Raw genomic sequence first — 19,686 nt, forward strand, 5'->3', positions numbered from 1 at the left:
TTTGTTATTAAAGAAGTTAACATATTACTATTTTAACTCTAATTAAAGTATTTCAATAAAAAAACTTTACTTAAATTATTATATATTTTAAATTAGTTATATGAATTTAATTTATATAGATCGACAGTGGAAATTATTTTACACATATATCAAATCATGACATGTGGACATGCGAGACTATGTGATTTTATGGAATGCATGCGTCATAATCAAAGTATTTTCAGGGGGTGCTTGAGAAAATGTAGGTGGTGCGAAAAGTAAAGCCCGAAAGAAATTTATGGGACTTTTAGAGCCCAATTCTATATTAAGGGTTGGGTTACATAATAATAATAAGATGAAGGTGGAATTGGGGTAGCGGCGTAGCGGTCTCTCTTTCTTTCCACAGAAAATTAGGGTTGATATCAATCAAAGAAAGTAACGCGGAAGGAAGAATGGATGGTAGCAATTGGAAGAATAATTCGGCCGAATGGGTGGGGAAATATCGTATTCTGGCAAAGAGATGGACTTGTGGTGTGAAATCAGAATTTTTCGTTTTGGATCTGAAACAGGAGATTATTGTAACGAAACATCCAGAAGTTGTATGGAGCCGTGACGAATTCACAACCACGGCGGTGCTTCATGAAGATACTCTCTCCGTCGTCAATATAGGTGTCCGTAAGTATAAAAACTCTAAACCATCCAAGCACAAGCCCTACTACCCTATTATGGCTGTAAACCCCGAACCCGAAGAAGAAGAAGATAATTACATACACTCCTCCGATTCCAATACATGTGTATCTACTTTAGATTTGACAAAATCTCCAGCCATATGGTCCAATTGGACTCCTGGCCCCAAAATGATTTTTAAGAGGGAGTCACCATACTCTGCTGTCCTTGACAAGATGATCTTTGCATGTAGTGGAACACGTTTAAACTCTAGAATCCTTGAGGGCTATCAGATCGGCGGCAGCAGCAGCAAGTGGGAGGAAACAACTATAATCCCATTTGGCGGCGATTTGACTCACCGTGATCCAGCCTGGGTATCCATTCCACCCATTCCCGATCCCAACAACAATCGCCTCATTGTATTCTTTGAAAATACTGATTCCCTTTATGCTTATTATCCTTCTAAGGATAATAATAATAATTGGGAATTGCTTCATCAACCCTTTCATGGAGGACACGGGTTTTTCAGTGCCTCTGCTATCGCCAATCAAGTTGTGGGGGACAACCTTATTTTATGCTTTTACCCAGATGCACAAATCTTCCTGGCTTATAACATTATCACCAACAAGTGGCTTGATGTTCACTGGTTATTTAAGTTTGATGATACTCAACAAACTTGTCTTCTTTATGGGATTGAATTGTTTCATTTGGGGAATGATATATTGTGCTTGGCCGCTTCCCGCGACAAATTTCACATTGAGTTTCTCAGATTCAGTGTCAAGCTTGTCCAAGAACAACAACTTGTACAACTCACACCTCTCTCTTTCCACTCTATATTTGTTCCTGATATCTTAGCCATAACCGATACTTTTATCCCTTTCTAGGTACAGACTAAATGTGAACAAATTTTTGGATAATTTACCAATTAAAAGTTATTGTTTTGGGTTGTTGCATTCTTGACTAAATGTAGATATGCTTTGTTATTCTTCTGCAATCTTAAATTTGTAATTATTTACCTTGCAGGTGGGTGGCTGCTTTCTATATATTGTTGGAGTCGATTAAGAATCCTGGTGGTTTGTTTGCTATATGTTGCAATAATATTTATACTAGTATTTTGGTGGTTTCTTGCAATAATATTTGTACTGTATTGTACTGCTGTTTAAATTTCTGGTTGGTTTGCTAAATTTTGCAATAATATTGAGGACTGGATTGCTTATTGCGGCTTTAAAGAAAGATTCTGCAAAACAAGTGCTTTAAGTCCTCCACTTATGATCATCACATAATCTAGGTAAGTATTCATGCCCTAATTAACAAATACTACCTCCAATTCAATTTGCTGCACTTGCTTGCTTATTTGTTGAAACAAATCTCCTAGTTAAATTGGAATGGAGCCTAGGTAAATAGTCAAAATACCATCTCTCTCCTTTTCTAGTTCAATTAATTAACATGTTATACAATATACTCCCTATATTGATACATCTTACTCTTCTAAAATCAATGGAAGAATTGGATTGAATCAGGGAATATTGGGAGTCCATAAATATGTGGTAAAAACCCACTATTCAAGTTTTGATATTCGTTTGGGCTATAAATTTTTTATGTTATTCAATTTATGTAACATGTGTGCAATGTATTATTTTTGCACTGTGTGGTTTGTATTGCAAACATGCATTTCCTGAATTCTGAATTTCACTTGTCAATGTGTCATTTTCAACAAAAGATGTTATTGCACGGAACTTCCTCATATCTTTCAAAATCAATTGGAATATTCTTTGCAGAATTCAATAGAAAGAGTAATATCAATATTTAAGTAATGTTACACTACTCAATAATATTTAAACGATTATAATTTTTTTAAAATTTACCGTTTGATTGAAAACTTATATAGATTGTACATATAAAATTTTAAAGAAATCTAAGTTATTTGATAGTTAATTAGTTATTTTTCGATCAAGTTTCGGATTACCAGTGTCTCGCTAATGATGTGCTCTTCTTTAAATATTCATTTTCAAGAGTCAGAAATAAGAATCTACATACTTTACGTGTAAGAAATAAATAACAAGTCTTGTGGGTCTCGAGCATACACACACTATATATCTTATTTTATATTTTTATATATGATACAAATTGATCAATACTATGCCAACTCCATCCCAATTTAAAAATGATATTAATTACTGTCCGTGTCAACTTCTACCTGAGAACTACTAAATATGAGAGCACCTCTTACTCCTTCTCAATCATACAACCAGTGATTACAACAGTATTCATGGTATTCATGCGCATAATCAAGGTATTCATGCCCTAATTAATCAGAGGAGTTTTGCTGCACTTGCTTGCTTATTTGTTGAAACAACAAATCTTCTAGTTAAATTGGAATGGAGCCTAGGTAAATATTCAAAATACCATCTCGTTTTTATTTTAAACTTTTACTATGTTTTGTAGTTCAATATATTAACATGTTATACGATATACTCCCTATATTAATACATCTTACTCTTTTAAAATCATCCTTCTAATCACCCTTCCGTCCAAATTAGAGACTAAAATGGATGGAAAGGAAACCCCTTAGTTACTCTTGTAAAATCAATGTATTTCATTTTTTTTTAAAACCCTTAATAATTGATTTTCAAGGTCAATTTCAAGTGTGTTTTTGAAAATTCATGGATAATGAACGTACAATAATATCCACCATTCACTGTTTAGGCCTAACATTTTATTAAGTTTAGGCCTCATGATATTGCAACAAAGTTAATGATAAAAAATCACAACATCCGGACCTAACTTATCAATTGGCACAAAAATATACTATATTTTGATTTCAGCAACAAAAGTTGCTCCATGTCCTCTCATGATAATTCTGGATGGCTTGCCAATATACGGTCTATATAATTGTAAAATAAATTAATACACTTTTGATTCTGAATTTATAATAAATGAATTTTCAGCTGTTTTATACACACTCTAATAAATGTGTATTATATTTAAAATGAAAAAATATTTATATTTAAAATGAAAATATATTTATGATAAGGAATGATATTATGACAGCTTAACTGATGTAATGTCATAAGAGTATCTCCAATGGTGATACCGCTTTGGGAATCATACATCACTAAAAAGTAGTCCCTGCAATGCCATATAGTATTTATGCAACTTATACGTGTTTTGCTCCAATGGTGATACCACTCTAGCTATTATACATCATTAACAAGTTATTAATTCTATTTAATTCGATATACAAAAAAAAAAGGTAACAATAAATTGATGATACGGTACCTTAAATAAGGTACCAGTATCATCAATTTTGATACCCTCTAGGCCACATCATGAAACTCCAATGATAAAAAAAGTTAAGGTACAGATCATTAGTCTATGATACTCTCTAAGATAATCTTATTGGAGATGCTCTAAGCTCAAACTAATGAGAAAAGTATATTTTTTGCTTTGTTTTTACATTAAAGTGAAAACCTTGATTAGTTTATAGGCAATTGAGTGCTATGAGCAGTAATATGTTTTCAACTTGTGTTTAGAATGATTATCAATTGCTTCCAATTATTAAATCATATAGTATCATTTTCATGTATTGAAATTGAAATTGAAATATACATAATGGACTTATTACAAATTTAATGACATTTTCTATGGCAGGGATTAATTAGCTCCACAAAAAGAGACAATTTCAACATTCCAGTTTATGCACCAAGCTTGCAAGACTTCAAGGAAGTCGTTGAAGAAAATGGTTCATTTGTGATAAACAAGCTTGAGGTATTCAAAGGAGGAAGTCCCCTTGATTTGAACAAACCAGATGATGCTAATGAAGTAGGAAGGGCTCTAGCCAATAGCTGCAGGACTGTATGCGGAGTCCTTGTTGATGCTCACATTGGTGATAAACTAAGTGAGGAACTCTTCGTTAGAGTGGAGCGCCGAGCCGCTAACCGTGCCAAGGAGCTTATGGAGAAACTACAGTTCTTTCACATGGTTGCATCTCTTTCTTTTGCTCAATGAGAAAAAGAAAAGTATGTTATAGTCCACACATGTCCTCATCCATCGTGTGCTGATTTTTAATACTATTTTCTATTTTATAATATATCAAGGACTAATAGAATTTGGTTTACGATGGATTGAGACTCAGGTGGACCTATACATACTATCATAAGAAAAAAGACGGTTGATGATAACAAAAACTTTTCTGAAATCCCTTTATTTTTCTCATGTATTGAATTATCGTATATATAGGAATCAAAATGCACAAAAGAAAGATTAAAAACCGAGGTTCATCATCACCTTCTTCCATCTTCACAGGTCTGAACCTTAGCGCTCTGACACTACTGTTATGGTTTTTTGTGTTTTTGATATTGCGGAATTTGGTGGAATATATTTTTGTGTGGAGAAACTCCAATTCTTGTTCTCATTAAAATTCATAGGTATATGGCTCTTTATATAGAGCTACATAAAAATAAATAATATCTTTAAATAACAAACTAATCCTATAAATTTTAAACAAATCCTAAATATTCTAAATAAAAATATAAATCATAAACCCTAATATTATTTTATTTTAAATATAAATCTAAAACGTATTTAAATATAAAATCTTTCAAAAAAGATATTTAGGCATTATTCTCAACAACAATGACAGAATGAAAATTTAATTCTCATTATGTTTGTTTATTTGCTAACATAAAGGAAAGGAAGGGTGAGAATTATGATATATATGAAGTTATGATACTTCTACTATATAGGATGCATTAGAGACGGATTCTCCAAGAGATAAGGGAGTTAAATTTGATATGTCATTGTTAATATCTCAACTATAGTAACTAAGGAACATTATCTAAGACGGCCTTGTCATTATGTTTTGATTTTTGTACAAACTATGAAAAATTTTAACATGGACCACTTCTTCAAGTGGTCCATGGTGGACCATTCATGAAAAACTCTATAACTAATACGAATTTTACAAAATCCACCGTTGATTGAAAGTTTATATCATATAGATTATCTATAGAAAATTTTAGAAAAATTGAAAATAATTTGATATGTTATTGAGATCCATCAAAATTAACGGTCTATTAAATACTGTAAATCTTGATAAATCCCAATAAAATATCAAATTATTTTCAATTTTTCTAAATATTTTTATGGATGCTCTATATGATATAAACTTCTAATCTACCAATAAATTTTATAAAATTCGTATTCGGTAGATCACTTGTTTACGGTGAACCACTTATGAAGGTGGTCCACCGTAGCATTAGCCTATATATATATATATATATATATATATATATATATATATATATATATATATATATATATAACTATTTTAAAAATGAATAGTTGAGATTATTATTATTTTCATAGTTTAGATTGTTTACAGTGACTTGGTGGTAACTAGCAAAAGTTCTCCAACTCAAGTATTCCAAATTTACAGCTGTGAATTCAATGAGGCTATCACATTTGACTGACTAGCAAACTAACTCAAGGGTGGATCCCAATATTCCATTGTGGAAATCAGTTATTTCAAAAATGATCATGTACTAATGTATGGACCACAATAATGATTAATGTATCCTTTACTCATATATCTTTCTTATTTCTAGATGGAGGAATCAAAGAAATTCTCTGCACCTTCTACGACATATACATCTCAGCCCTTGCAAACAAACACCGGTGGAATGGTTGACACCAGAATATTATGTATACAAACCTTTCAATAAGTTGAGAGCAAGGTTAGTAAATGTGTTGATATTAGAGTAAGATTTGAAGAATCCAAGATACCAAAAAGATTTATTTCCTCTTTAAAAAATTATTCCTTCATTGTAATTGATTTCGCCGCAAACAAATCAAACCAAACTTTGAGATGGATTTGGCCAAATCAGTTAGTCACAAATCAGGCAAAAACTTTCACAACAAAAACAAAAATGGAACTCACCAAGATAAAAAGAGCAAGCTAGTATTTCTACAGAACCCACGGATTGAGTCATATAGCAAATTTTGAGCTCTAGAATGCAAATATACAAATTTAGAAATATGACTCAAAATTGCGCCTCATTAAACAAATGTGTGGAAATGTGGCATTCAATTTCTCTTCAATCTCTTCATCCGAAAGATATAATTTGCCTTGCCTCTGAGGGAGATATTCAGGCTCATTCGCATGGGAATAACATGCCCCATAAAAGCGAAAGATGCCATCGGTCTTTCGATCATCATAACAAGAAATATTTGTAGAGTTGGGTTTCTTCAAAATTGCTACAAGCAAATCATCTTTAACAAGTGACGTCCAAGGAACTTTAGTACCAAGACGGTGCTGAAGATGTCTGCCGAGCTTATGTGTTATATTCCTCCTAGCCTTGTGCAAGCTCGCCAATTCTTTCATAAATAATACTCGTTCATATGAACTCCACAGAAATGGATGGTTCACAATCCAAAGGAAACAAGCATTACTAAAATTCCTACAAAATTAGAATTGGAATTATAACTATAATTATACATAAATTTGTTTTATGAAAATATATATCTAATGAAGAAGGGAGATAAAAAAACACTTACGAGTAACAAGAAAGGAAGTCTAAAAACAGATTAACTTCAGAGCAGGAGGGAGTATAAACATAAGGTAGTGGCTGGGGATAAATAATAGATTCCATTATCGCCTGCAATTGATTGACTTCTGCAATAAAGTTTCCGCTTTCTATCAATGATGGCATTAATTTCCCACGTATCTCAAATGCATCATCATCATAGTTTTCGCTCTTCCTCAACACAAAAATGCTTCTTTCGAGATCTCCACAAGAGCATCGTTGTTTCTTACGATGAAACATTAACCCACTTACAACATTCCTATAAATAAATCATTTTCATGAGAATTTAGTGACATTAAACTATTAATACTAAATGATAATCTATGATAAACAATTAAACACGTACCTAAAAATAATGTAAAAATCGTCTTTAATCGTCTTCCACCATAACTCTACAGCCTCATGAGAATTTAGATTTAGTGCCGTATTGTTAGACGAAAAACTCTGAAATTTCTTGCGAAAGAAGGCTTGAACCGTTTCCACCGGTTCCACCTCCAAATACCTTTGGGAATGAGATGAAACGATTTGAAATGGGGTTAAAAAGTGTGGGCTTGCACTCCCAAGTTTTCTCAATTTTATAAAATTTTGGAATTGTAGTTGGCTGCATTCGATGAATGACGATTCTATCGTCATTCCTTCTCCAACGGTTCGATAACCGTTAAGCAAATAATTCTCATCAGGTTCAATTAGAGGGGCAATGTTAATTAACTCAAAAGGGTCAATTGAAGGTGCTAGAGAGGTAGAAGCAGAGGTAGAAGCAGTGTTGTCAAATAGAGGGGCAATGTTAATTAACTCAAAAGGGTCAATTGAAGGTGGTTTCTGAGAGGTATCTAGGTCAATTTCAACTAGAGAGGTAGAAGCATTACCCGGCTCAATTGAAGGTGTCTTACGGGTATAATCAGTGTACGTTGATAATTCGTCCTCTATTGTCCATCCATCATGAGTAAATCTAACCGACATTGCAATATTTTCTATATCATCTCCTTTGTTGTCTTCTTCTTTTGCAATATCTCCTTTGTTGTCTTCTTCTTTCGCAGTTTCTTCTTCCGCTTCATCAGAAACTTCTTCTTCTTCCGCTTCATCAGAAACTTCTTCTTCTTCGTTCACTTCCGCATAAACTTCTGATAAAAAAACTGAAATCAAATAAAAAAAACAAAGAAGTTTATGCGGAAGTGAACGAAGAAGAAGAAGTTTCTGATGAAGCGGAAGAAGAAGAAGTTTCTGATGAAGCGGAAGAAGAAACTGCGAAAGAAGAAGACAACAAAGGAGATATTGCAAAAGAAGAAGACAACAAAGGAGATGATATAGAAAATATTGCAATGTCGGTTAGATTTACTCATGATGGATGGACAATAGAGGACGAATTATCAACGTACACTGATTATACCCGTAAGACACCTTCAATTGAGCCGGGTAATGCTTCTACCTCTCTAGTTGAAATTGACCTAGATACCTCTCAGAAACCACCTTCAATTGACCCTTTTGAGTTAATTAACATTGCCCCTCTATTTGACAACACTGCTTCTACCTCTCTAGCACCTTCAATTGACCCTTTTGAGTTAATTAACATTGCCCCTCTAATTGAACCTGATGAGAATTATTTGCTTAACGGTTATCGAACCATTGGAGAAGGAATGACGATAGAATCGTCATTCATCGAATGCAGCCAACTACAATTCCAAAATTTTATAAAATTGAGAAAACTTGGGAGTGCAAGCCCACACTTTTTAACCCCATTTCAAATCGTTTCATCTCATTCCCAAAGGTATTTGGAGGTGGAACCGGTGGAAACGGTTCAAGCCTTCTTTCGCAAGAAATTTCAGAGTTTTTCGTCTAACAATACGGCACTAAATCTAAATTCTCATGAGGCTGTAGAGTTATGGTGGAAGACGATTAAAGACGATTTTTACATTATTTTTAGGTACGTGTTTAATTGTTTATCATAGATTATCATTTAGTATTAATAGTTTAATGTCACTAAATTCTCATGAAAATGATTTATTTATAGGAATGTTGTAAGTGGGTTAATGTTTCATCGTAAGAAACAACGATGCTCTTGTGGAGATCTCGAAAGAAGCATTTTTGTGTTGAGGAAGAGCGAAAACTATGATGATGATGCATTTGAGATACGTGGGAAATTAATGCCATCATTGATAGAAAGCGGAAACTTTATTGCAGAAGTCAATCAATTGCAGGCGATAATGGAATCTATTATTTATCCCCAGCCACTACCTTATGTTTATACTCCCTCCTGCTCTGAAGTTAATCTGTTTTTAGACTTCCTTTCTTGTTACTCGTAAGTGTTTTTTTATCTCCCTTCTTCATTAGATATATATTTTCATAAAACAAATTTATGTATAATTATAGTTATAATTCCAATTCTAATTTTGTAGGAATTTTAGTAATGCTTGTTTCCTTTGGATTGTGAACCATCCATTTCTGTGGAGTTCATATGAACGAGTATTATTTATGAAAGAATTGGCGAGCTTGCACAAGGCTAGGAGGAATATAACACATAAGCTCGGCAGACATCTTCAGCACCGTCTTGGTACTAAAGTTCCTTGGACGTCACTTGTTAAAGATGATTTGCTTGTAGCAATTTTGAAGAAACCCAACTCTACAAATATTTCTTGTTATGATGATCGAAAGACCGATGGCATCTTTCGCTTTTATGGGGCATGTTATTCCCATGCGAATGAGCCTGAATATCTCCCTCAGAGGCAAGGCAAATTATATCTTTCGGATGAAGAGATTGAAGAGAAATTGAATGCTACATTTCCACACATTTATGCATGGATAACAGAAGGATTATTATTACAAACAGAAAAGAAATCTGCTGTGCAATATCTGTTGGAGAATTGGCCTGGTCGTTGAAGATTGGGCCATTTGCTGGTTTAAAGCATTTCATACGTAATTTGCTTTATTAGTTCTATGAGCCTATTTTATCATGCCAAAATTATTGAATTATATGTTGGAAAATTGTTTGCAACATGTTTGTATGCCAAGTTTATATGTATCTTTACATCACATTTAAAGTGTATATGCATCAGTTTCTTCTTCTTTTGCATTAGGTAGTATATTAGGTAGTATATTGTTTGCTATTTCCTGTTGTGATGCTTCCTGTTTTGAGTAGTGTATTTGGCATGTCTTGTGCCAAAAAACCTTACTGGAAAATAGATTGAAAAACCTCAAATTGGTTAACAAACATTTTGAATACAATTATGCTTCATTACAATACAACAACACATGTAGCAGCAATACTTATGATATCTGATATTTGTAGGTGAATATTATGGAAATTGGAAAAGCATGAGTTTTAACTTTCTATGTTGATTTTCTTCTTTTTAGTTTAGCTTTCGTAATTTGTAATACTTGTATTCTATTGTATATTTTAAATAGTATGCATATGATTATATCTTATGACATTTCTGTCATAGAAGTGACAACTGATTTTGAGAAGTTTTCTAAACTGTAGCAAATTCAGTTGCAAATCAATCGTTGGCGAATGCTCCTACATGGTCAATACAGACTCATCCTGTGTCATTAGCTAGAAATGTATCAGAAAACAAGGCGCCGCCTGCTCATAACTCTGTCAAGGTTGAAGGAACTGCTGGTGCAACTACTATATCAAGGGCAAGTCCACAAGTAACAACAACTCAGAGCATTAGACCATTTATTACTCAAATGGGACCTGGAAATATGTCTAGCATGCACCAGCCATTGCAGGGTGGAAACATGGTTCAACCTCCTATGATTCCTAGTCACTCTGATATTGCAAAGGTTGTTCAGAAATTGTTACTACCGAAGGTTCCTGACCATCCTACATGGACTCCTCCGTCAAGGGATTATATGAGTAAGACTTTCACATGTCAGACTTGTGAGCTCCCTGTCAATGAGGTTGATTCTGTTCTTATGTGTGATGCTTGTGAAAAGGGATTTCACTTGAAGTGTCTGCAGCCAGCGGTCATTAGAGGAATTCATAATAGAGTTGATTGGCACTGCATGAGGTGCTTGAGTTTAAGCGGTGGAAAGCCTTTGCCTCCAAAATATGGCCGTGTGATGAGATCCTCAATTACATCACCAAGTTTTCCCTCTAATACAGCTGGTATTCAATCATCTTCAGAGAAGAAAGCAGAGAGCTTAGATTCAAAGGGCAGCCCACAGATGTTTACATCAAGTGGAAACTCTGTTCCAACTGTTTCCAGTGCCAATCACAATACTGAGCCGTCATTTGACTCAAATACCCCTGATATGAGAGATATACAAGGTTCCAACTTTTCATCTAGCATTGAAACCATTGATGAGAAGCCTGATCCAAGCATATGTATGAAATCTGCTGTTTGTAGTGCTAACACTGGCTTGCAGGGTGAAAGTTATGCTGAACAAATAGATTCAAAGGCTTTGACTTGTAAAGATACTTCAGAATCTGAAACTCTTCCTAAATAATCTGAGCCAGCTAACTGTGAAAATTTGCAACCAGCACAAGATTCTCAAGCTGGGATAACAGTGTCACACGACAATGCTGAAATATCATCAGATAGACATGTTAGCAGTAGTTTGACAATTAGTAATCAAAAGGAATCTCATGGAGGAGAAAATATAACTACTGATATCAACCACAATGACCTAGATGTTCCACAGCCAAATTCTGTCGGAGTTTCTGGAACTAATACTGAAGGTATTCAGCACTCTGCTTTATCTTCAGATAGCTCACATGCTGTAAAATGGATTGGTGAGAAAAAGTATTATCAATCTTGCTGCATTGATGGAAAAACATATAGGCTGCAGGGTCATGCTTTTTTCACATCCCACCATGGCAAATTAACACCTTCTAAACTTCAGGCAAGCAAATTATCATGCATTCTGTCGTAATCTAGCAGTTGGTTTTATCATACTTTTATAAATTCACCAATGAAATTGCCAAGGGCATATGAATATAAAAAAGCTGTGCTTCCTATATGCTTGTGCAAAATTGTGTCATTATAAAATTTATAGAACTTTAACAAAAAGACTTATTTCTATTTAATTTTCAGTCTATGTGGGAGGATTCCAAAACTGGGGTGAAGTGGGTTAAGGCAACCAAGTGCTACCTCCCTTATGATTTGCCGGGGAATATCGGTCATCCTTGTATATCTGAAGTCAATGAGGTAACTATTTTTTGTACATCTTCAAATAAAATTGGTGTGTCTCTTTCTTCTTAAAGGGATACCGATTCATTCTTGCAATTGTGAAATTTTGTCATCGGTATCTTAGCAATCAGTTTTTCCCTAAAGTTACATTGATTTTGGTCATGCACAGTCACACACCTGTACTCTATAAACAACTGTTGATTAGTTGGAGATATAACTGTGATATATGATGAGATTTTCATTCATTTATATCATCTATGTAAATAGTATTTTTTTTTTTTGGTATATAACTGATGCCGTTAGGAGAGATTATAGAACAAATTGAATCCCTATTATTTTTTGTACAACCACTATTTCTCTATAAATTTTTATGACCGAGAGTTATTCTCTCAAGGAAATTCAATAACAAATTCCAGTTGCGTTCAGAGCTCACATCTGTCTGGCTTGATGAAACCCTAGTGTCCCAAGCCGGAAACCCTACCACCAAGGTCAGGATGTCAGCACTAGTCCCCAAATCATACGATGATATATTCATTTCCTTATTTCTTCCATGTAAGTAATCCTAGGGTATAATTTTGACAAAATTAGAAGAGATTATTGTAAGATTTAATCCCGACAATCAAGGAATTAATATTATAATTGTACAACTTTACATCTATAAATTCATATGGATGAAAAGTTATCTCAAAAGCAATTTCAGTAACCATTTGAGTGTAACCTCTACAGTAGTTTGGTTGGTGTTCCAATCAATGATAGTGCTACATACAAGTTTGTCAGGCATGTGCTATAGATCGTGAGATCAGATCTCACGTGTCATCATCCCCCAACCGTGCTGGAGTGGTGAGAAGATCGCAGAATAGGGCGGCGCGGCCTGCGCGTAGAGGAAGATCGTGAGAGCAGCGCTCTTCTCTTGTGCCGTTCAATCAAATCCAACAATAACTACTTTCTTTTTGGATTTTGATTAAATAAATACTAATTGCTAATATCATTATTTAAAAAATTTAGACACAACATAATAATAAGTAATATATTAGTTTTTAGTTAACAACTATAAAATATATATTTATTAATTAATATAAGTATAAAATATATAAATTTTTAGTTGTAATTCATAATTATATACATATATATTATTTTCTATGTATATATATGTTTTGTAGGATCTTATGATTAACCCTTTTTTCTATACTCAAACAATCTTTAGTTTAGTTACCATTTTAGAACCATATGTTGCTTGATATTTTCTTATAGATGTCTTCTTTTTCTTTGTTGAAGGTTTATGAATCTAATAGTGATTAGAATAGAAATTGCTAGCTCTATCCGAGGCCCTTTTGTAGTCCTTCCATACAATAAATTTAAACAAGAAAATGACAGAAGATCTCAATTTGGAATTGAGGCAAGTGCTAGTGTACAGCCTATTGTTTCTTTATCCATTGTTTTCTGAATGGTGTTTATTTCACCTTGTTTTGTTTTATATTTGCCTGTTTCATCCACTATACACATTTTTTCATATACTGAATGCAGACATCAAGTAGAAAGATGGTTACATTTATTTCTGAACTGTTTTTAATTATTAGTGATTACTTTATTAGATCCATTAATCAAATCTGTTAGGGGGAGCGTAGTCTATATAATCATATTAGGAGGAATAGGAGTACTCTCTTTCCAACACTCACTCTAACACTCATTCTTTTATTGGCTTAAATTAATGTCGGTCTCACACTTTGGAAATGAGTCTCACATAAATTGGTGGGATCCAAATGGATTTCACCCAATAAGAGAGTGTTCCTAGCGCTCTTCTCATATTAGTGCTTATAGTCTTTTAAGATATTCAATAGTATTTCGGTATTTTTCCACAGCTATGTTTTCTGTTCTTTGTCTTGGGAGGTTTCTTAAGGTGACTTGACTTGTTTTGCAGGTGGTTTTATGATGAAATCAAAAAGTCATTTCAACCTGTTATCAGTTGATCAGTCTCAAACATATGTTTTTGTGATTCCTACACATTGCAGTTTTGTGGTGAATATTTGACCCCTAGCATCTATTACTCTTTAACTGAAAATTCTTTAGTCTACTGGATTGATGAATCTAACGCAGTAAATCATTTGTGTGCCGCACTAAAAATTTGGGAACATTGGGCGCTAGAGCCTCTGTAAACTCGTAAACTTACCTTGTATATTCACTGCAGTTTACCCATTTAAAATTGATATTAAAGATTCACAATTTTGAAACATAATATACAAAAGATAGAAATATAATGAAGCAAAATTAATTGGAAATTTGGGATGATGGTTAGAACATGTAAACAAATAAAATGGGGTGGTTTCAAACAGATATTAGGCTGATGCGGATACCCGGTACCCGGTACTGTCATGTACCCGGTACTGATACGGGTACGTACCCGGTACCGGTACTCTCCCTCAAATGGAGTACCCGTGCATCCTTATTTTTGCTGTTGAATAGACATGCCAATCATGGTTGTTTCTCTTGTTTGTGAAATCTATCAGTCAACATTATTATTAGTGTAGTCATGATGAGAAGGCCAGATGAATATTTTCGAATCTCTTGCTTGATATGTAACTCACCCGCCCGGCGCCCACCCTTTACACTGCAGGAAAACAGGTTACTTCAGAAAATGGCGCACTTTCAGACATCACCTGCAAATTGGCAAGTGATGCCAGGTTCTACTCCCACTTCTACTGTGAAGAGATTTATAAGATTGGATGTCCCAGTGGATAAGTTCCCGAGTGATACCAGGTTCTACTCCCATTCCTATTGTGAGTTGATATCTTTTCTGATCCCCTATGATAACATGATTTCATATAATTCTCCTGCTGGCGCATACAGTAATGTCAAAATTTTATTTGATACAGTTTAACTTTGTTAGTCGAATTCTGGGACCGCGTGGAAACTCCTTGAAATGGGTTGAAGCTCTGACAGAATGTAGAATATATATTAGAGGCCAGGGCTCAGTTAAAGATTCTCTAAAGGTGAGGACTATTGAACCGTATAAAGTACATCGCGTGCAATCTGATATGTCATAATACCGGGTGAAGGACCTTGCTGGCGACACTAAAATCACCATAGTGTATAGAATTTTACTATTCTGAAGGCCATGAAAAGGCTTCAACTGTAATAATGTCAATTTGTTTTCAATGAGTTCAAAACACCACAGAAGAGTGAATTTGTTCCTCAAACACGATTTGGTAGCACTTGGTTACTTCCACAATCCATCCTTTCACTCGTTGCATATCTTCTCAACTCATAAGTCTTTCCATAAATATGCATATCTTATCAACTCCCAAGTCTTTCCATAAATATGCAACTCGACTTGTAGTAGTTATACAGGAATTTGAGTGTCTGCTTTGTAGTGGTTGCAAATACGCGATAGGTGGTTGTTTCAGTAGGGGGTTGAGCATACCTTTTATTATCCTATTAAAGGATAATCAAGTATCATCTAAACGCCATTTGGTCCTCAATGTTTTGGCATTTACAAAGTATCGACACCAACATAGATGAGATATAAATTTGCTTGTTTTTAGCGAGTCGTTGCATGATAAGTTGAATGTAAAATTGAGGAAAATAGTTTCAGTTATGCAGTTTGCCAAGTGAATTATCTCCAATGTTTCTAGTATATGTTGTGTCCTTCATTCTCGTGTATCTTGCAATTCCTAGAGTTATCTTCTCACTTTTGATAATTTTGTTCCTACTTCAAGAAGAGAAACTAAAAGACAAACCAGGATATGAGCATCTTAACGAGCCGCTGCACATTCTGTAAGAGGCTGAGATTCCTGAAGATATCATAGATGCACGTTTGGAGCATGCTATGGCTGTATTTGAAAATCTATTGAAGCCTGTGGTATGCCATCTTACTGCTTAACCTGTTCTGTGATTTTCTACTTTGATATGTAGTATTTTAACTCCCCCCCTGTTTCTCTTAGGATGAGTCTATGGATATATATAAAAGACAGGTGGAGGAACAAAGGAGAAAGGTGGAGGAAATAAGCGTGCCTCCAAAAAAAATGGAAGAACAAAGGAGAAAGGTGGAGGAAATAAATTCAACCCTAAGGTTTAGCTATAGTAATCAACTATACCCTTATCAATTTCTAAGCCCTATTCACTATCAAGGGTATTCATATAGCTACAGTTTAATTAGTTACGGGTCAATACTTGTTCTCGAGTGTTTGAAATCAGATTAAGTGCAAGCGCCATAGCTATAAATATTGGTATTTGCGAAGACTTTCTTGGGAATTTGTTTGTCATGTATCATTGTCTGTGGTGGTATCGTAGTTATAACATAGTTGATTTGTAGGTATTTGACAGAGTTATTGGCAGAAAGACATAAACTGGCCCTGTTTTTTGCAGGTTTACGTCTATGAGAAGCATCCCTGCTTATGAGAATGCTATGAAGGAGTCTTTCGAACGCCGTTTGGATTTGTACTTGTGCCGTCGAGTTCGAAGAAAACATGTAAGTGAATATCGTATCAAATAACTACTTTACTAGTTTTTTCTTTGCATGTCAAATGTTTTAATTTGTTGCTACTTTTTACTTACATGACTATTTTGTGTGTGTTCCATAGCTGGCATAATTCATTTATATTTTGTTTTTCTCCTATGACCAGCTTAATACTGATCCTGAATCTTTAAAGCCAAAGCTTCCAAAGAAAAAGGAACTTAAGCCTTACACCATAACATGCTATGTCGAATATAAAGACCATGAAGGTGGGCAGTGGATGGCTTCAGGTACGTGGATGTTGATAACAAATATTTTGGTTTCAATTAAACAGTGGAGATTGGTATCCTTACTTATTTGGATTTGTGAAGGTTCAAGTGATGGAACTGTCCGTGTCTGGGAGGTTGAAACAGGTAGATGTCTGAGACAGTGGGTGTAGGAGATTGGTGAAGCTGTGAACTGTGTTACTTGGAATCCTCTGCCTGATATTCATATTCTGGCCGTCTTTGTGTAAGTCTGGTTTTATTGATTATAAAATAATGTATTTTTTTGTATATAAATTAAAAAATATTGAAATTTTCTTTTCTGATATATACATGACTTGATTGTGAACATAAATCAATGTTAAATCTTCCATTACATTGGCATATGACCCCAACTAAACTTTTTAATTATAGAAAAGCAAGTCAGCTCAGAATTTATAGCCTAACCGGCCGCTGCGGAAGGACAAATGACTTTATATTTGCAGCAATACTTATGATATCTGATGTTGCATGCTACTTTTTTTTGTTAGTTCCTAACAACACTTGTGTTTGCAGGCAAGAAAGCACCTAGTGTAAGCTAGCTGGCTTAAAGATGATAAACATGACGCTATAAGGTTAAGGCATTTAAAGGTATTTCCATGTCTCCATTTCTAGTAAAGGTTTGCTTGTTGCTTGAAATTTTGAGTATTTATATTAAACATTAGTTGATGTGTTCATGCAGACTGTTACTAGCGTGGAATGGCACCGAAAAGGTGACTACTTTTCAACAGTGATGTCAACAGATATCCTTTCTAAGTGTTGTGTCAGTTTTAGCTGATAGCCTGATACATACATTCTTTCTTGTTTATTCGTTATCTAATAATAATAGTTACATATTTCCAACAAATGAACAATAACGCACATAAAAGTCTCACATACCTATCATTGCACAAGTAGTCATGTATGTTGCCGCATCATACCTTAGTAGTAGTCTTTATGTCTTTCAACAAAGCTTGAATTATCTCCGGATTTTGACACACTTAATGACCATGAATAGAACCATTTAGACGTGAGCTGTTACTCATCATGTAATTCCACTCACTACATGTAAGATCTGCTTCCGTTAATCTCTGTGTTTAGTGTGTTTTATTCATGGACCTTATAGAAAACCACTTCTTAATTACCAACTAGTTGATTTTTAAGGAAAATTAACGAGGTATAAAATCAGAATCGGATCGATTATTGAACGGATGTACATACCGGTTCAAAGTTCAATAGGTCGGACCGGATGTCAACAGATCGAACTATTTTTAATTAAATATATATTTTTTTTTACATTTTTAAATTCTATATAAAATAATAATAAATAAAATTGGATAATATTTATAATTTCATACTATATAAAACATAAAACATCATAAGTCAATACATCAAAACTAGACTCGATAATCATTGGTTCGATTAGAAACTAGACTTGAGTTTGACATAAACTCTTTTCAGCTCGAGTTCGACTCGTTTATAGTTCACGAGCAGTTCAGTTCAGCTCATTAGGTTCAATTAATTTTCAACTTGAAACTAAAATCAAAAATTCGATATGAATTTTTTTTTCATTATATTTATTCTCCATTTTAAATTATATAAATTTTAAATTATTTTTGAAGTGTTATTTAAAAATATATTTTTAAGTGTTATATATATAATCAAGTCAGCTCGTGAACCAAACAAGTCGAACTATATATAGCTCAAGTTCAGTTCATTTAATTAACGAACTTAATATTTAGCTTAAGTTCGACTCATTTGGTTCTTTAACCAAGTTCAAAACCAAACACCACTCGAAACCCACTTGGGGTTGGTCGAGTGGTGTTGGCTTGGGCCCTTGGAGTATGCTCCTCTCAAGGTCTCAGGTTCGATTCCCACTGGTGCCAATTTCGGTGGGCCAAGTCCATACAGAGCAAAAAAACTCTGGCTTTAAATGGGGCCCCCGCAAGTGGGCGGTGGGATTGGTCCCCTTGGATTAGTCGGTCCTAAGGCCGGATACCAAGTTTTCAAAAAAAAAAAAAAAAAAAAACCAAACAAGTCGAACTATATATAGCTCAAGTTCAACTCGTTTAATTAACTAACTTAATATTTAGCTTAAGTTCGACTCATTTGGTTCATGAACCAAGTTCAAAATCAAACAAGCCGAACTATATATAGTTCAAGTTCAGTTTATTTAATTAACGAACTTAATATTTAGCTTAAATTTTACTCATTTAGTTCATGAACCAAGCAAGTTAAACGAATTAATTGTCAAATCGATCTCAAACTTTATTCGACTTATTTAGGTTCATTGTCAGCCCTAATAAAGATAGAATATATTTTGAAAATAAGTAAGTTAAAATTGCTTTGAGTTTAACTAAGTCAGTGGTTCAATATAGAAAAATGAGGGGGTTCAAAATATAAATTATATAGGATTATACGTGTATTTTTTTTTAAGTCCAGGGGTTCAGTTGAACCCCCTCGAGTGTATGTGGCGACGCCACTGAATTTATTGAAGAGAAAACTCATAAAAAAGCTTGATACTGGTCTCAAAGAAGTCTCATCAATTGCAGTTCATCCTGGAGGTTATCATTATTAGTAATGAAGAAATAAAGTTT

The 19,686-nt window shown here is 34.1% G+C and overlaps 4 protein-coding genes across 5 annotated transcripts; 3 read left to right on the forward strand and 1 right to left on the reverse strand.

Annotated features, from left to right (window-relative positions):
* Window positions 1–306: 306 nt before the first annotated feature.
* LOC123916531 lies at window positions 307–9,944 on the forward strand. Of its 2 annotated transcripts, none has more exons than XM_045968040.1 (2): window positions 307–1,529; window positions 1,669–1,874. In XM_045968040.1, the coding sequence occupies exon 1, from the start codon at window positions 432–434 to the stop codon at window positions 1,527–1,529; it is 1,098 nt and encodes a 365-aa protein (XP_045823996.1). In that variant the 5' UTR covers window positions 307–431; the 3' UTR covers window positions 1,669–1,874. The 2 variants fall into 2 exon arrangements, with proteins under 2 accessions (XP_045823996.1, XP_045824071.1); XM_045968115.1 differs by lacking the exon at window positions 1,669–1,874 and adding an exon at window positions 9,826–9,944 and having other exon boundaries at window positions 337–1,529.
* LOC123888298 lies at window positions 6,674–8,336 on the reverse strand. Its single transcript, XM_045937302.1, has 3 exons — window positions 7,576–8,336; window positions 7,201–7,488; window positions 6,674–7,103 (listed from the first exon to the last, which is right to left on the reverse strand). Exons 1-3 carry the CDS (start codon window positions 8,187–8,189, stop codon window positions 6,674–6,676), a joined length of 1,332 nt encoding a protein of 443 aa, XP_045793258.1. The 5' UTR covers window positions 8,190–8,336.
* LOC123916448 lies at window positions 8,366–18,177 on the forward strand. Its single transcript, XM_045967946.1, has 16 exons — window positions 8,366–9,150; window positions 9,238–9,525; window positions 9,623–10,139; window positions 10,705–12,071; window positions 12,263–12,376; window positions 13,634–13,754; window positions 14,277–14,374; window positions 14,970–15,132; window positions 15,229–15,345; window positions 16,072–16,214; window positions 16,297–16,424; window positions 16,721–16,823; window positions 16,978–17,098; window positions 17,180–17,318; window positions 17,627–17,701; window positions 17,793–18,177. Exons 1-3 carry the CDS (start codon window positions 8,549–8,551, stop codon window positions 10,101–10,103), a joined length of 1,371 nt encoding a protein of 456 aa, XP_045823902.1. The 5' UTR covers window positions 8,366–8,548; the 3' UTR covers window positions 10,104–10,139; window positions 10,705–12,071; window positions 12,263–12,376; window positions 13,634–13,754; window positions 14,277–14,374; window positions 14,970–15,132; window positions 15,229–15,345; window positions 16,072–16,214; window positions 16,297–16,424; window positions 16,721–16,823; window positions 16,978–17,098; window positions 17,180–17,318; window positions 17,627–17,701; window positions 17,793–18,177.
* On the forward strand, window positions 10,451–14,511 carry LOC123888308. The gene is made up of 5 exons (XM_045937312.1): window positions 10,451–10,508; window positions 10,705–11,637; window positions 11,710–12,071; window positions 12,263–12,376; window positions 14,368–14,511. The coding sequence occupies exons 1-5, from the start codon at window positions 10,451–10,453 to the stop codon at window positions 14,509–14,511; spliced, it is 1,611 nt and encodes a 536-aa protein (XP_045793268.1).
* Window positions 18,178–19,686: the final 1,509 nt, after the last annotated feature.

The sequence above is a fragment of the Trifolium pratense genome, linkage group LG1 (genome assembly GCF_020283565.1).
Source record: "Trifolium pratense cultivar HEN17-A07 linkage group LG1, ARS_RC_1.1, whole genome shotgun sequence".
NCBI classification, from domain to species: domain Eukaryota; kingdom Viridiplantae; phylum Streptophyta; class Magnoliopsida; order Fabales; family Fabaceae; genus Trifolium; species Trifolium pratense.